We start from the raw sequence: 15,996 nt of genomic DNA, 5'->3' as shown, positions 1-15,996 counted from the left end.
ATTTATATTCCTGTGAGACTACCAATTCTTTACTACCAATTCTTTTAGTTTAAAAACCAGTGAAGAGCTGGCACCGAAGGACTGCTGGACTAAGGTATGGGTTTGAGCCCAGATTCTGCCACTTTTCACTGGGTAGTTATGGGCATCTCATCTGTGGAGAATTAAGACAATGTAGACAACGCACTTGACACAAAGCCAGACACACTGCTACTAAGTTGCTGAAAACTATGTTATCTTTTAATATCCACAGAAATACATCAATTTTTAGATGTCTGTCTACAAAACTATGACTTTTAGACTGGTATCACTTTGTCTCACAAATTGGTTAGTTATGTCACATTAGTAATGTCCTAACAGTTGTGAATTCTAACCCAAACTCAAGGTATTATGACTTCCAGGTCTTCTAAAAAGGTCAACTTAGGAAAAGGATCATAAGAACAAGTCCTTCAGTCTTCTTTGTATTGTTCTATTTTTAAGGCTAACCAAATTGTACCATTTTACATCAAACCAGACTGTACAGGCATGTGCAGGCTGTGCTGTTTTCTTTTGTGAGTGCTAAGGAAGTCCAAGTGGTTTCAAATTCCCTTCCTTTAGGGAAGGCATCATACAGCTCCTTGCCCAGGGCCTTCACTTCAACCTAGCCATCTAGTTAGGAACAGAGATGAGAGTGATGCTTTAAAATCACACTAAGGTGATTCTCTCCAATTTCAGAGATGAAATGATGTCCATCTTGAATATGACTTCAAGTTATATAACAACACACAGCACAACCACCTATCAGTCTCCACATCGTTTTAATGTTAGGATTCAAAGTACAAACTGACTTCCCTCTCCCGTGTTTATTAGTTGTTGACTGTGGCCCTCCTGATGATCTGCCCAGTGGCCAAGTGGACTATATCACGGGTACTGAGGTGACCATATACAAAGCTGTGGTTAAATATCGCTGCAATGAGTTCTACACAATGAGAACAAATGATGGTAAGCAAATTGTTCAAAGTTGGGGGTGGGTGATATTTGGAACCTAAGCCCTCATGATCTGAAAACAAACTTATCCAACATTTTTGGCTAAGGCTAGACAAAAGATGAAAAGGCACTTCCTCCACCTGCTAAGTAAAATATTATAGCTGAAGTGACTTTAATGTCAATTTGCAAGAATCTGAAAACAGATCTTATCTAGTAAATGACTACTACAAACACACAATATATTCCAAATGGTTTAATTTAACAAGTCAAAACCTTATCATTAAGCACTTAAGATCTTGATACATATTCAAGTTACACATCTAAAAGGTTTCCACTTTGCAAGCATACATGGTAATGCAGAGACCTCCTATTTATGAAATCATGTAAAATGGTTATTCAGACACCTCTATTTCCCACTGATGCTCAAGAATCTACATTTTTCAAGGGGGTATTCAAGCAAATGACAACCACCTTTTCACATGCAGTTAAACATTTTTGCTTTTTCAATGATTTGCAGGTAAATATGTGTGTGAGGCTGATGGATTCTGGACGAGCTCCAAAGGAGAAAAATCACTCCCCGTCTGTGAGCCTGGTAATAGCTACATTTATACAGGAGACTCATAATTGATGGAGAGTAGAACTGGGTAGGAGACAGTAAGTAGTGCTTTAGCTGTGCAGGCAGAAATGTAACTTCAGCACTTGGCTCTCAGACCAACTTATTATTTCCAAATAGTACGTTCTCATTACCCCCTTTCCATATGGAGAGGTTGTTGGTGCTGACTGTATCAGTCATTTATTTTTGACCTTACAACTAGGCAAGCATAAAAAATTAAATGATTTTTTAAGTTATCTTGAACCATTTATACATGTATAAACATGATTTCTTCTCTGTAAAAATGCTATTAAAACCCAAAGCTAATAACCTCATTATTTCCCTAAGCAATTGTTTTCAATGACATCTAGTTTTTAAACATTAATGCAATTTGCCTTTTAACAGTACTTAAAAAAAAGTTTTACCAGAATTGGCTCTGAAGATATAGTTGAGTGATTAAAAAAAAAATCAGAAAGGTAGTAATGTATTCATCACCCCTGTGTTATTTGGCTTAGTCTTTTTAAAAAACCTGTATCTTAGCTGACACAATGTTTGTAAGCCTTAATAAGAGTATTCAGCCACAACATATTTGCTACATTAATGAGCATATTTAATTAGCAACACATAATTAAGTTTAGTGTTTGGAAGAACCAACTAGACCAAAAATAATTTCTGAACCTGAAGGTTCCTGGTTACACCTGCAACATTCTAATTTTTAAAAACATATTAATGTACAAAGGTGAAAGTAATTCTGCAAATCCTATGATAGTGACCTTAGTTTCTGCTTTCCCAGAACTACATGGTAAATGCCCCATTTCACAAGTAGGAAAACAGAAGCAATGAAAAGGTTATTTTTCACTTCCTACGCACATCAGCTCAGACAATTCCTGTTTGCCCTATTAAATATTTTCCCAATTGTGAGACCAAATTATTTTAGCAAAACAAATCAGTTTCTAGAAGTTAATTTTCACTCACCTCATTTTCTGCGGAGCTAAAAAATACCAAATGGTTTTATCAGGTCTTTGAACAGTGTTTTAAGCAGTCTCACTTGCCTGTATAGGTGGACACCCACCAAATTACGTGATGCAATTTTTGGTTGACACTAAATATACACAACTCCAAAGTGGTAATAATTGGAGAAGAAACACCACTGGGTTTCTATAAAGGCTCTATACATCTTTTTTCCCCCAGTTTGTGGAATATCCACCCGTACCACAGAAGGTCGTATATATGGAGGACAAAATGCAAAGCTTGGTGATTTTCCTTGGCAAGCCCTGTTATTAGGTAAAACTACAGCAGCAGGTGCACTTCTATATGACAACTGGATCCTAACAGCTGCTCATGCTGTATATGAGCAAAGAGAAGACGCCTCCTCCCTGGACATTAGAATGGGTGCCCTGAAGAGACTGTCACCTCATTATACACAAGCCTGGGCCGAGGCCATTTTTATACACGAACGTTACACTCATAATGCTGGTTACGATAATGACATAGCATTGATTAAATTGAAGAACAAAGTTGTATTAAATAGCAACATCATGCCTATTTGTTTGCCAAGAAAAGAAGCTGAATCCTTCATGAGAACCAATGATATTGGAACTGCATCTGGATGGGGATTAACCCAAGGGGGTTTTCTTGCCAGAAATCTAATGTTTGTTGACATACCAGTTGTTGACCATCAAAACTGTACTGCGGCATATGAAAAGAAGTCCTATCCGGGGGGAAGGGTAACTGACAACATGCTTTGTGCTGGTTTAGAAAGTGGGGGCAAGGACAGCTGTAAAGGCGATAGTGGCGGGGCATTAGTGTTTCTACATAATGAGACACAGAAATGGTTTGTGGGAGGAATAGTGTCCTGGGGTTCCATTAATTGTGGGGAAGCAGATCAGTATGGGGTCTACACAAAAGTCATTAACTATAGTCCCTGGATCAAGAACATAATTAATAATTTTTAACTTGTGTGTCTTCAGTGAGTACATGATTCCTTGTTCTAAAAAATACCTGTAGAAGACCGCAGCAGCAAACTGACCTGAGAAACATTAACACGACAGTTGCCGTTCCACCTCAAAACCAAACCAAACCAAACTACAGGTGAGCTGTGCCTTTCAGGCACTTCTCCACTTGCCACTTTCCCACCACTTACTCTTTGATTGAAGGGGACATAAACCATTGTAGTGATATTCATCGTTGCCAATCCAATAGAAACTCACTGGTTAAATTTGGATTTACTTACAAAAGTCCAGTGTCTGTTTGTACTGGCTATTTGCATTTCTGGAAATTGCCTGTTCATGTTCTTTAACTGTTTTTCTCCAGTTTTTTGTACTTGTTCTTATTGTTCTCTGAGAGTGTTACATATTATAGCAGTATTGTTTCAGGAATTACTTTGAATCATGTTTTTCTTGGGTAGATAAATTGGAAATATCAATACTTTGGCCTAGGTATAGACTGATTTCCATGTTAAAACCAATGCTATAATTTTTCACTTCTCAAACTGGCAGACAAAAAGAACATGGAACAGCACTATTTTACACTGTCGAAGACAACGAATTTTCTGAAGGACCATTTGGCAATATATTTCACAAGTCTTAAAAGCATGCATAGTCTCTGACCTGGTAATTCCAATGCTAAGATTTTAATTTAGCTGTGAGGATGTTCCTAGCACTTGGAAATAACCTAAATATTTTATTTTCAAATTCAGAAGACAGTTGCATCAAATATGGCATTTCCATAAGATGAAATACAACATTAAAAATAAGTGGTGGTATTATTGATAAATCAACCTGTAGTGTTTTTTTCCTTCTTACCACGAACGTGGAATACTTGGGCACACTTAAAAATAGATTACAGATCGTACAACAGCTAAGTACAGAACTTAAATACACAGTTAAGAGTTACTCTCCTAGTATTCAACAACAAAAAATTATTCTAATTATCACATACATCTTCTGAATTACTAAGTACTCAACATCTTTCTCCTAAGGACAGCATTTAAGCGCTGACTTAACCTTAAAAATCTCATTTAGCTGGCCATTCCTCCCTAAAAAGTTTTAATACTTAACATTTAACAAAGTTTTTCATTCTAGCCAAACAGTTACCATTGTATGTAGAAATTCATTGTGAGTTTTGACTAACTTCTCTTGTGCATATGAAGTGCAACTTCTTGAGACTCACTTTTTAAAGGTAACTTTCCAGCATCTTTGTCACATTTAAAAAAAAAAAAAGAAACTGTTTTTCCAGTAAGACTCCAGACACTAAACTGTGGTGGCAACAAAAATGTTTATTCAACTGGTTCAAAAAATTTTTTAGAATGAATGCATTTAGATGACCAAATAGACTTTAAAAACAAATCTTTGCCAAATAGTTTACTTCTAAACTTCATTTTTTTTTTTTTTTTTAGGGTAGAATTAAATACCCATAGCTATGTAGTACCATAAACATGTTAACAGAAGGCTAGTCAACATTGAAAGCCTTCTAAGACTGGTAACTAGATTTACACAGGTGTAAATAAGGGATCAAAACCATGCCATTGACAAAGATAACTTACCCCTGGGCTCCTTGAAGGCTTGTCAGTTTAGTCTTTGGAGGTCCCCGAATACCATTTTAAGTGTTACCATGTTACTGCTGCTGAGTAATAGTGCAAGTGCTAAAATGCAAAATTCAGATGGTACAGGGTTTGGAAATCATGCAATTTAGATGCAGAAAAAAAAAAAAATTAAAACAACGCAAGATCCTTTTACAGAGGAAACTGAATAAAACAATGTGGCGACCATAAGTCTAAAGGACGACTTCATTTATAAAAGTTTAAAACATGTAACTTGCAAAATGACAAACCTATTTATCATAATCTAATTAGATAAGGGCATTAGGTAAATTATCAGCACAAAAACTTACATTCTTCCATTAGAAAAGGAGCTCAACTCTCATAGTAGTTACATTTTAAGTACAATAGAGAATATATTATTGCTTTTACATACTTAACAATGCACCGTGAGAGTCTAATCTGAGTTTTATAAGCAATTTTATTCAACATTACTCTATTTCCCCACATTTGGAAGACAAAGCCCATTTCACTTAACACTTCCACAGACAACCCACCCTGCTAGTTCTTAAAGCTATCAGGCTTCTTAATGGATTTCAGGCACAAGATAATTTGTGGTTTCTTCTACTTTATCCCTATTGCAATTAATTCCACTTTTCAAATCCCCAACTAGAAAGGTGCTGATACTCCCTTCAATTGATAGGCTTTGCTACAAAGCATTTTAAAATAATTAACATTGTTCTGTCCACTCCTCCAAATAAGAATATTTTTAGAAGGCATGATTTCCCAATGGAGATTTATAACAGGTCATGTAAATAGAACATCACCCAAATGCACAGAGGCACTAAGAAAAAGCTGGAGGGTACTGCTTACCATTTTAGGTGCGGTCACCCAGACTTATTAAAAACTAGATTTAAAAAGAAAAAAAAAAAACTTTTCACTTTGGACAATGCAAGAACAAATAGCAATTAAGTCTGGGTATCAGGTGTCAATGCATGACAGGTGATGAATCCATTTGACTTGAGACAACTTTTCAAATAAGTTTATTTGAAGCAAAATAAACTACTGCCAAGAAACTTTATGAAAGTTCCATCTCAAAAGGGTCAAAAAAGGGGAATTAACTGCTATGAATTCTTTGCATTCAGGGCTGCAAAACAAAGACACATATTATTTAAATCAGTTTTATTTAAGAATTTCCAACATTGACAACTCTTATAAAAAGCATCCAAGCACAGGACACAGAACTGCAGCAAACAGCATTCTTATGGGTAGCTAACAGACATTAGAACTTCCACCCTATTTTGAGACACCCCGAGCTCACTGGTGAACTCTGCTTCCAAGTACTCCTGCAAAGCACACCACAAGCTCAGTCCATGTTCTCAACCCATCAGCTTCAGTTCACATTACCACACTTACAGATCAGTAACAGAAGAGAACACACACCATACGGCATTCACAGCAGTTGACAAAGGGGTAGGGGAAATACAAGTATCGTTTCACTTAACACATTCAGCTAACGTGGGTTATCTAAGAACAAAACTCACTTAAAGTCTTCCAACAGATGTGGATGTCCTTTGAATGCAAAAAACATTCGTACGTTATCTGCTATCATTGCTCTCTGCACACTCTCTCACCAAAGCCACAGGGGTTGAGAGACACATCTCTCCAAGTTAAAAAATATCCATTATGCACCACCAAGTCTCTGCACGCGCTCTCTCCTTTTCTCGCTCATACTAGCCTTTCATGCCTCGGCACCACCATCAATCCCACACAAGGTTCAAAAGTTCAAACAGCCTTCTGGTTCCATATCACAGCCTTGCGTTCATAGCGTTGATACGACTCCATGAAATAAAGAGTAGCGGATAAAAATGGGACACCCACCGTCAAAGACACAGCCTGTGCAGCGTGATGACGAATTCTTGAATGAGAAAGCATGTAGACAGAAGTATTCCTATGGCAGAATATTTACAGCACTACTTTCAATGAAGTGCTTCTTCCATAAACATTTGAAATGAGATGAACTGCAGAGATTAAATGAAGGCTTCATATTGTACTTTTGTATATGAAGGGAGACAAGTGTTAAAAAACAAAAACAAAAAACAAAAGAACCAAACACTGTGACACCATGATCTCCAAAAAGATTTTCCTAAGGAAAAAATCCATATGGTGGGGTTCAAATTAAAACAAGGAGAAAAGAATGTAGTTCTAACCAATGGTTTCCATTTTGAACATGCAAAGAATTCACTTGACAAGTCCAGGGATAAAATATTACAGGAGAAACCTTTTGATATCAATTGTAGTGTGTTGGTTTACCAATCAGGCAAACAGCAGTTCACTTTCAAACACTCAATATTTCAACCCTTTATGTAACAAAACTTATAAAATTCCTTTAGCTCTTCCTCTTTTTCTAAAGAAAAATGTCAAAAATACTGCTGAATATACTCCACACTGAACCAATTTTGAAAATTCTTAGTACATACGTATTTTACAATATACTTACCATGAGTTTAGAAAAATCTGAATTCCCACCAGTTTATACCAACTAACGATAACCCAATGTCTACATTCCCCAGCCAGAAGATTTAGAATCCATACTTGAGCCGAAGCCTCCATTAAAACCACTGCCTGACCCTGCATTTGATGCTGATCCCCAACCAATTGCTGCACCTGAATTAGAACCAGTATAAGAGTTATTTCCAGAACCAAAAGCCTGATTTGGCTCCCTCTGCATGTTGCCTTGGCTTTGGTTATTACCCGATGGGCCTGACTGGTTCTGCTGACTGGCTAACATGCCCATCATACCCCAGCTGCTCTGCAGAGCTGCCTGGGCTGCAGCCATCATTGCTGGATTAATGCTAAAAGCACCAAAGTTCATCCCTCCGCCCATATTACTACCTTGATTGTTTCCCAAACCAGCTCCACCCCCTCTACTGTTACCAAATCCACCCTGATTCCCAAAGCCACCTGGATTACCACCAAATCTTCCACTTCTTTCTAACTGTCTATTGCTATTGTGTTTAGGTTCAGCATTGGATATATGTACGCTGATTCCTTTAATGATCAAGTCCTCTCCACAAAGAGATTGGGCAACCTACAAAAAAATAAGGGATGTAAATAAAGCAGATTAAACCACTGACTCATACATCAAAGTAGCAATAAAACTTAGATTTCAAGCCATCATCTAAACTGGAGAAAAAATAAGCAATGAACACTTACTTCATTTAAAACCATAAAATAGCCTTTACCTTTAGTAATGGCAGCAGGGATTTTTTAGTTCATTTTCAAAGAACATGTAACATCCCCACTTAAACCTCACGTACTAAAAAAATATCTAAGGGGTTTATCACAAATGTTTAGGCCCATATACCACACAGCGTACAAGGTCAGAGAGCTTAGCTAAGGGTGGCAATTAGCTGGAAGGGCAAAGTTCAACAGAAATTACCTAATTAGCTGGGACAAAATTATTAAGAGAAAATACCTGATCATCTGCAAACGTAACAAAGGCAAAAGCCCTGAACGGTTTGGGAATGAAGACATCTACCACTTCTCCGTACTGGCAAAAAAACTGCCGCAACTCATCAGCAGTCATGTCTTCCGTACAACGCCCAACAAACACCTTTCTGCTTCTCAAAGGCTCATCTGGGCTTTGCTGGTCAAATTGAAAGGAAGAAAACCATCAGAAATATTTTATGAGCAATGAAAACAGTATTATGGTAGAGGATGTAATACAACCTATCTGCCTTTTTATATTAGGTGAGTCATTAAAAAGTAGGTACATTCTTACTTTTTGCATTAGCACTTCTTCTTGTAAGACTTCAATGAAGAATAAAGTTTTAAAGTTTAAAGTTGATGAAAGTATATATATATATTTTTAACATCTTTATTGGACTATAATTGCTTTACAATGGTGTGTTAGTTTCTGCTTTATAACAAAGTGAATCAGCTATACATATACACATATCCCCATATCTCCTCCCTCTTGCGTCTCCCTCCCATCCTCCCTATCCCACCCCTCTAGGTAGTCACAAAGCACCGAGCTGATCTCCCTGTGCTATGCGGCTGCTTCCCACTAGCTATCTATTTTTCCTTTGGTAGTGTATATATGTCCTTGTCACTCTCTCACTTCATCCCAGCTTACCCTTCCTCCTCCCCATGTCCTCAAGTCCATTCTCTACGTCTATGTCTTTATTCCTGTCCTCCCCCTAGGTTCTTCCGAACTTTTTTTTTTTTTTTAGATTCCATGTATATGTGTTAGCATATGGTTGTTTTTCTCTTTCTGACTTACTTCACTCTGTATGACAGACTCTAGGTCTATCCACCTCACTACAAATAACTCAATTTCGTTTCTTTTTATGGCTGAGTAATATTCCAATGTATGTATGTGCCACATCTTCTTTATCCATTCATCTGTCGATGGACACTTAGGTTGCTTCCATGTCCTGGCTATTGTAAATGCGATGAACGTTGTGGTACATGACTCTTTTTGAATTATGGTTTTCTCAGGGTATATGCCCAGTAGTGGGATTGCTGGGTGGTATGGTAGTTTCATTTTTAGTTTTTTAAGGAACCTCCATACTGTTCTCCATAGTGGCTATATAAATTTACATTCCCACCAACAGTGCAAGAGGGTTCCCTTTTCTCCACACCCTCTCTAGCATTTACTGTTTGTAGATTTTTTGATGATGGCCATTCTGACTGATGTGAGGTGATACCTCATTGTAGTTTTGATTTGCATTTGATGATTTGCATTTGCATTTGATGATGTTGAGCATCATTTCGTGTGTTTGTTGGCAATGTGTACATCTTCTTTGGAGATGTGTCTATTTAGGTCTTCTGCCCATTTTTGGATTGGGTTGTTTTTTTGATATTGAGGTGCATGAGCTGCTTGTAAATTTTGGAGATTAATCCTTTGTCAGTTGCTTCATTTGAAAATATTTTCTCCCATTCTGAAGGTTGTCTTTTTGTCTTGTTTATGGTTTCCTTTGCTGTGCGAAAGCTTTTAAGTTTCATTAGGTCCCATTTGTTTATTTTTGTTTTCTTGTTTTTTTTTTTTAATTAATTAATTTATTTATTTATGGCTGTGTTAGGTCTTCATTTCTGTGCGAGGGCTTTCTCTAGTTGTGGCAAGCGGGGGCCACTCTTCATCGCGGTGCGCGGGGCCTCTATCGCGGCCTCTCTTGTTGCGAAGCACAGGCTCCAGACGCGCAGGCTCAGCAATTGCGGCTCACGGGCCCAGCTGCTCCGTGGCATGTGGGATCTTCCCAGACCAGGGCTCGAACCCGTGTCCCCTGCATTGGCAGGCAGACTCTCAACCACTGCGCCACCAGGGAAGCCCTTATTTTTGTTTTTATTTCCATTTCTCTAGGAGGTGGGTCAAAAAGGATCTTGCTGTGATTTATGTCATAGAGTGTTCTGCCTATGTTTTCCTCTAAGAGTTTTATAATGTATGGCCTTATGTTTAGGTCTTTAATCCATTCTGAGTTTATTTTTGTGTATGGTATTAGGGAGTGTTCTAATTTCATTCTTTTACATGTAGCTGTCCAGTTTTCCCAGCATCACTTATTAAAGAAGCTGTCTTTTCTCCATTGTATATTCTTGCCTCCTTTGTCAAAGATAAGGTGACCATAGGTGCGTGGGTTTATCTCTGGGCTTTCTATCCTGTTCCACTGATCTATATTTCTGGTTTTGTGCCAGTACCATACTGTCTTGATTACTGTAGCTTTGTAGTATACTCTGAAGTCTGGGAGCCTGATTCCTCCAGCTCCGTTTTTCTTTCTCAGGATTGCTTTGGCTATTCGGGGTCTTTTGTGTTTCCATACAAATTGTGAAATTTTTTGTTCTACTTCTATGAAAAATGCCATTGGCAGTTTGATAGGGATTGCATTGAATCTGTAGATTGCTTTGGGTAGTATAGTCATTTTCACAATGTTGATTCTTCCAATCCAAGAACATGGTATATCTCTCCATCTGTTTGTATCATCTTTAATTTCTTTCATCAGTGTCTTATACTTTGATGAAAGTATATTTGGATTAAGGAAAGTTGATGATCGAGAAATGTCTTGGCAAAGATGATAATGTTCCAAATAATCAAGTCTTGCTTGCTTGGAACAAGTCAGGCTTTTTAAAAAGATCAACATATTCTCATTGCCTTTATTAACATATAACTATGGAAGAAATTGTTAAATCACTAAAAATAACAAGAGAAAAGGAAGAACAAAACGAACAACGTTTTAGTTTGGAGGAGCAATGAACTAAATATTTCAAACAAACATATAAAATATTCAGCATGCATTAAGGTCCTGAGACTTTAACAAGGCAAAAGATTTTAAGAACACACCCTGCCACTACATCTTCCAACTGTAATGTTTTATTTTACAGTGTCTTCTAAGTAAGTCTGTCAGCAAAAATGGCCAAAGCAGAGGAAAAAAAAGAGCAAAGTACCTTAGAATTTGGAAGTTTACAGTCACACCATCGTCCATCTATCATATGTCGCTGTGACATTACTTTCACCTGGGTTTCATATTCCGTAAAACGAACAAAGCCAAACCCTTTTGAATGACCAGTTTTAATATCTTTCTTGACCTAGAAAAAAATCATTTAAATTTACTAAGACCATACACACACGTAACCAACTCAGAGTACATACGTGAAGGGAAATAGTATAAACCAAATTTCTTTTCAGCGCCCCTTACGTACACACATAACAAATATTAAAAATATCATCGGGACTTCCCTGGTGGCGCAGTGGTTAAGAATCCGCCTGCCAATGCAGGGGACGTGGGTTCGAGACCTGCTCGAGGAACATCCCACATGCCGCGGAGCAACTAATCCCGTGTGCCACAACTACTGAGCCTGCGTTCTAGAGCCCACGAGCCACAACTACTGAGCCCATGTGCCACAACTACTGAAGCCAGTGCACCCAGAACCCATGCTCTGCAACAAGAGAAGCTACCGCAGTGAGAAGCCTGTGCACCACAATGAAGAGTAGCCCCCGCTCGCCGCAACTAGAGAAAGCCCGCATGCAGCAAAGAAGATCCAATGCAGCCAAAAATAAATAAATAAATAAATTTATTTTTAAAAAATAAAGAAAGAAAACTTATTAAAAAAATATATCATCTACTGAACATGAAAGGCAGCGTCACTAAAACAACAGGAATTCTGGGTGCTCAGTCACTGAAAAACTGTTAAATGAAATCAAAGTTTACCTGAACCATAAGAACTTCTCCAAAGGTACTAAAATATTCTTTTAGATCCTGTTCAGTTGTTTTCCATGGGAGACCCAACACTATTAAATCAGATGTTTTCTGGACTGCTCTTTTCACTTTCACTGCTGATGAAGCATCTGTTTCATCCATTTTCCTTTTGTTATCTAAACAAAATGAGCAGAAACCTTTCAGAACTTTCATGTAACACTTCGTAAAACACACACCCTCTTCATCTAGAAATGAGAAGCAAAAACATTCTCAGAACAGTTAAGATGCTGGAAACTTTTGCCAAAGAGTGATGTTAGCTCTCACAGACAGAATAAGAATTGAGTAAGTGGCTAAGGTGCTTTTCTGGAGCCAATCCAGGGATTCCAACCTCTGGTTCCATAATGTCTCAAGATTACAATTGTATGTTCTCCCCTCTCAAAAGGTGTATTAAGGGGAATTCCCTGGTGGCACAGTGGTTGAGAGTCTGCCTGCCAATGCAGGGGACACGGGTTCGAGCCCTGGTCTGGGAAGATCCCACATGCCGTGGAGCAACTAGGCCCGTGAGCCACAACTACTGAGCCTGCGCGTCTGGAGCCTGTGCTCCGCAACAAGAGAGGCCGCAATAGTGAGAGGCCCGCGCACCGCGATGAAGAGTGGCCCCCGCTTGCCACAACTAGAGAAAGCCCTCGCACAGAAACGAAGACCCAACACAGCCAAAACTAAAAAAAAAAAAAAAAAAAAAAAAAAAAGGTGTATCAAAACAAAAGTTACTTCACTTTCACTTTAAAATACATTAAGGAAGGAAAGAGAACAGGTTGAATGACTGTGATACTATCTTTGTGCCTATTAAATATATTTGCTTGATTATTTTAAGGCCTATAACTTGAAGACTACCAAAAAATTCGCAACTTTAATCTCCAGCTGTGGATTTAAGGGTGATTTCAATTTTCTTTCTTTTTGTTTCGTTTCTAAACTTTCAACAATGAACTCACGTTACTTTTGTAATAAAAAAGAAACCTGGACTTCTCTGGTGGCGCAGTGGTTAAGAATCCACCTGCCCATGCAGGGGACATGGGTTCAAGCCCTGGTCCGGGAAGATCCCACATGCCATAGAGCAACTAAGCCCGTGCGCCACAACTACTGAGCCTGTGCTCTAGAGCCTGCGAGCCACAACTACTGAAGCCCACGCGCCTCGAGCCCATGCTCCGCAACAACAGAAGCCACCGCAATGAGAAGCCCCCGCTCGCCGCAACTAGAGAAAGCCCGTGCACAGCAACGAAGACCCAACGCAGCCAAAAAATAAATATAAATAAATTAATTAGAAAAAAAAAAACCTAAGGTTATTTTAAAAAATCAGTATTTGGAAGAGGAACTAAATGACATTCAGACATACAGACCATTTTTTGGAGTACTGTCAGGTTCACAGCAAAACTGAGGAAGGTAGAGACTTCCCATATACCCCCGCTCCCCACACCTGCAGAGCCCCCCCCAGCATCAATATCCCCCACCAGGTTGGTATGTTTGTTACAATCATGAACATACATCGACACATTACTATATAAATGACATTTTAAGTTTGGGTAAATATTAATCTACAGCCAATGGATCAAGAAACTACATACTAAAAAAAAAAAAATCAAGTTGATGCTATTAAGAATTTTCTTGATATATAAAAAAATTTCTTGATGCAACGTCTTAAATACTGACCAAATAATATGACTTTGTTGCAATATTACGTTACAGTAAAAGTAACAGACAGATCTAACAACTAGCACACTCCTACTGCTAAAATGTACTCATTTCCTTGGCTCACTTCTACATCTTCATGCTTCCTTTTAGATTCAAAACATCATTGATAAGGGGCAGTGAGAATAAGACCAGAACCCAAAATTATAATTACGACTGCACTAATTCAAGATTTGGGCTACTGCAACTGATGTTCATTTAAGGAGGAAAAAAAAAAGATTAGCTGGATGAATGATGTATGCCTGCAAGAACAAAGACCAAACCAAAATACTGAGGCACTTCAGAAAAATCTGTTTACAACAGACTGATACAACTGCAAAGCGTTCTTAATTCCTTAAATTTCGCATTAGCTCAGCAACGTTAATCCAGATAACTGTTTAAACACGTAGTTTTTAAAAAATGTCCTGTAATTTCCAATTTTCACTAATTTAAACTAGCGGTCTTTCAAATCTGTCTGACGGTAACGTTTAAAGAAATACTTGGGCTACAGGAGACGGTTCACCATGAAGAGGCCATGACCTATGACTTAGAACGAGACACAAACCTATACTTTATACTTTAGCATCACTGCAAAACCAAATGGCAACAAACCTTTGGGATAGTTGACAACATACACCAGGTTCCCCCAGCCAGCATCAGGGGCGTGCAGAATGCCTTCTACCAGACGGACCCCTCTCATACATTGAGACACTGGATTCCTGTAGCGAAGCCCACATGCCCCTGGAAACTGGGCTGTAACTGTGGACAGCAGCACTGTCCCATCGTCTTCTGATGGTATTTCAATGGGCTCGTCGTTCTCATCTTCGGTTACCCGAATATATTCGGACATCTTTGCTTGTCTTGCTTAAATGGAAAAGAGATACGAATGACCAACACTTGTGTCAAAGTAATTATCCCAGCTGACTAATACCACTACCATGTCATTGTTTCGACTTCCAGAAAAATTCTCGGTGTTTGGATTTTTATAGGTGTTGGTTACCCCTGAAAAATGAGGAGGTACAGGCAAGGATAACTATTCCTATTAAAATGTAATGCCTTGCTAGTTCATTCATTCATTATTTGATGAGTGCCTACTATCCATCAGGTGCTGCAACTATTAACTGTGTGTGAAACCACAGTCCCAGCTGGCATGCTGGGTGCAAAGGGGGAGATGAGCAGGAGAAAGAAAGCAAACAAGTAGTTATTTTATTACAATCGTGATTATGCTACTGGAAAGGAGTAGTCTTGGCGACTGGGAAGAAACTAAACTGGTTGAGATGTGTGTGAGGGGAACGTCAAAGTGGATTTCCCTAAGAAAGCGATGCAGAAACTGAGCCTTGAAGACTAAATAGGAGCAGTGAACGAGATGAAGAGAACAAGGGAAAAGTGCCTCCCTGTTCCAAATCTGGGGATTCTGGGGGCTCTCCAAACTTGAGCCGCAACGACAGCGGCGACCGGTCCTTCGCGACGCGGGCCGCCACCTCCCAGAAGCCAGTGCGTGACAACCGTGGGAGGAGTTTTTAAGCGCGGCCGGGGTGGGACCGCTGGGGCACCAGGCCTAGACGCTGTCCTGGTGCAAAGTACGAAGGCACAAAACAATGCCCGGGCCCGGAAACCAGACCAAACCTCTGCCTCGGGCTGCACGGCTCCGCGGGCCCAGCGTCCCTGATTCGGCGCCGGCTGCCACCCCGCGCCAGGCCCTAACATCGCTCCCACGCGAGCCCGCTCGGGCAGAATGAGGCAGGCCCGGCCCCACGGCTCCTTTCCCGGGACGGGGGCCGCCCCACTGCGGGAGCCGAGGCACACAGGGCGTCCTCCGTGAGAAGCGTCCGCGACTCACCCGCTAGGCCGCTGCTAGGAAGCCCGACAGGGACACTGAAGCAGCGAGGAATCCAAGAGCAGCCCAGCAACCACTTCGCTCCCACAAAATGGCGCTAGGGCCGCCTCCTCCCCCCTCCGGCCGTCGTCCTCTCCCACCGGTTTCC

At 39.6% G+C, this 15,996-nt stretch overlaps 2 protein-coding genes across 8 annotated transcripts in view; one reads left to right on the top strand and one right to left on the bottom strand.

The window, feature by feature from the left end:
- Window positions 1–3,623, top strand: part of MASP2 (MBL associated serine protease 2) — a 15,698-nt gene extending 12,075 nt beyond the window's left edge. For 3 of the 4 annotated variants that reach the window (XM_057549196.1, XM_057549200.1, XM_057549209.1), the window contains 3 exons: window positions 847–978; window positions 1,481–1,555; window positions 2,747–3,623. In XM_057549196.1, the coding sequence (XP_057405179.1) occupies window positions 847–978; window positions 1,481–1,555; window positions 2,747–3,510 (971 nt within the window). In that variant the 3' untranslated portion in view covers window positions 3,511–3,623. Of the gene's footprint in view, window positions 1–846; window positions 979–1,480; window positions 1,556–2,746 lie in introns of those variants that run through there. The other variant, XM_057549219.1, reaches the window with a different exon arrangement.
- Window positions 3,623–15,996, bottom strand: TARDBP (TAR DNA binding protein). 4 transcript variants are annotated; one of them, XR_009008743.1, is made up of 8 exons: window positions 15,852–15,996; window positions 14,624–14,875; window positions 12,299–12,462; window positions 11,535–11,675; window positions 8,572–8,742; window positions 6,975–8,184; window positions 5,967–6,240; window positions 3,623–5,198 (listed from the first exon to the last, which is right to left on the bottom strand). XR_009008743.1 is itself a non-coding variant. In XM_007169994.3 (6 exons), the coding sequence occupies exons 2-6, from the start codon at window positions 14,859–14,861 to the stop codon at window positions 7,654–7,656; spliced, it is 1,245 nt and encodes a 414-aa protein (XP_007170056.1). In that variant the 5' UTR covers window positions 14,862–14,875; window positions 15,852–15,996; the 3' UTR covers window positions 6,247–7,653. The 4 variants fall into 4 exon arrangements, 2 of the variants coding, with proteins under 2 accessions (XP_007170056.1, XP_007170057.1); XR_449962.2 differs by having other exon boundaries at window positions 3,623–6,240; XM_007169994.3 differs by lacking the exons at window positions 3,623–5,198; window positions 5,967–6,240 and having other exon boundaries at window positions 6,247–8,184.

This window comes from Balaenoptera acutorostrata, chromosome 1 (assembly GCF_949987535.1).
Source record: "Balaenoptera acutorostrata chromosome 1, mBalAcu1.1, whole genome shotgun sequence".
NCBI classification, from domain to species: domain Eukaryota; kingdom Metazoa; phylum Chordata; class Mammalia; order Artiodactyla; family Balaenopteridae; genus Balaenoptera; species Balaenoptera acutorostrata.
This window is presented reverse-complemented; position numbering and strand designations above follow the sequence as displayed.

What these genes read in the sequence shown, in the direction of transcription:
- TARDBP (XM_007169994.3), bottom strand. Translation starts at nt 14,861, where the DNA reads ATGTCCGAATATATTCGGGTAACCGAAGATGAGAACGACGAGCCCATT. An exon ending in GTAAACTTCCAAATTCTAAG is followed by an intron (nt 8,743 to 11,534) that starts GTACTTTGCTCT and finishes CAATTTGACCAG; the next exon opens with CAAAGCCCAGATGAGCCTTT. An exon ending in TTACGTTTGCAGATGATCAG is followed by an intron (nt 8,185 to 8,571) that starts GTATTTTCTCTT and finishes ATTTTTTTGTAG; the next exon opens with GTTGCCCAATCTCTTTGTGG.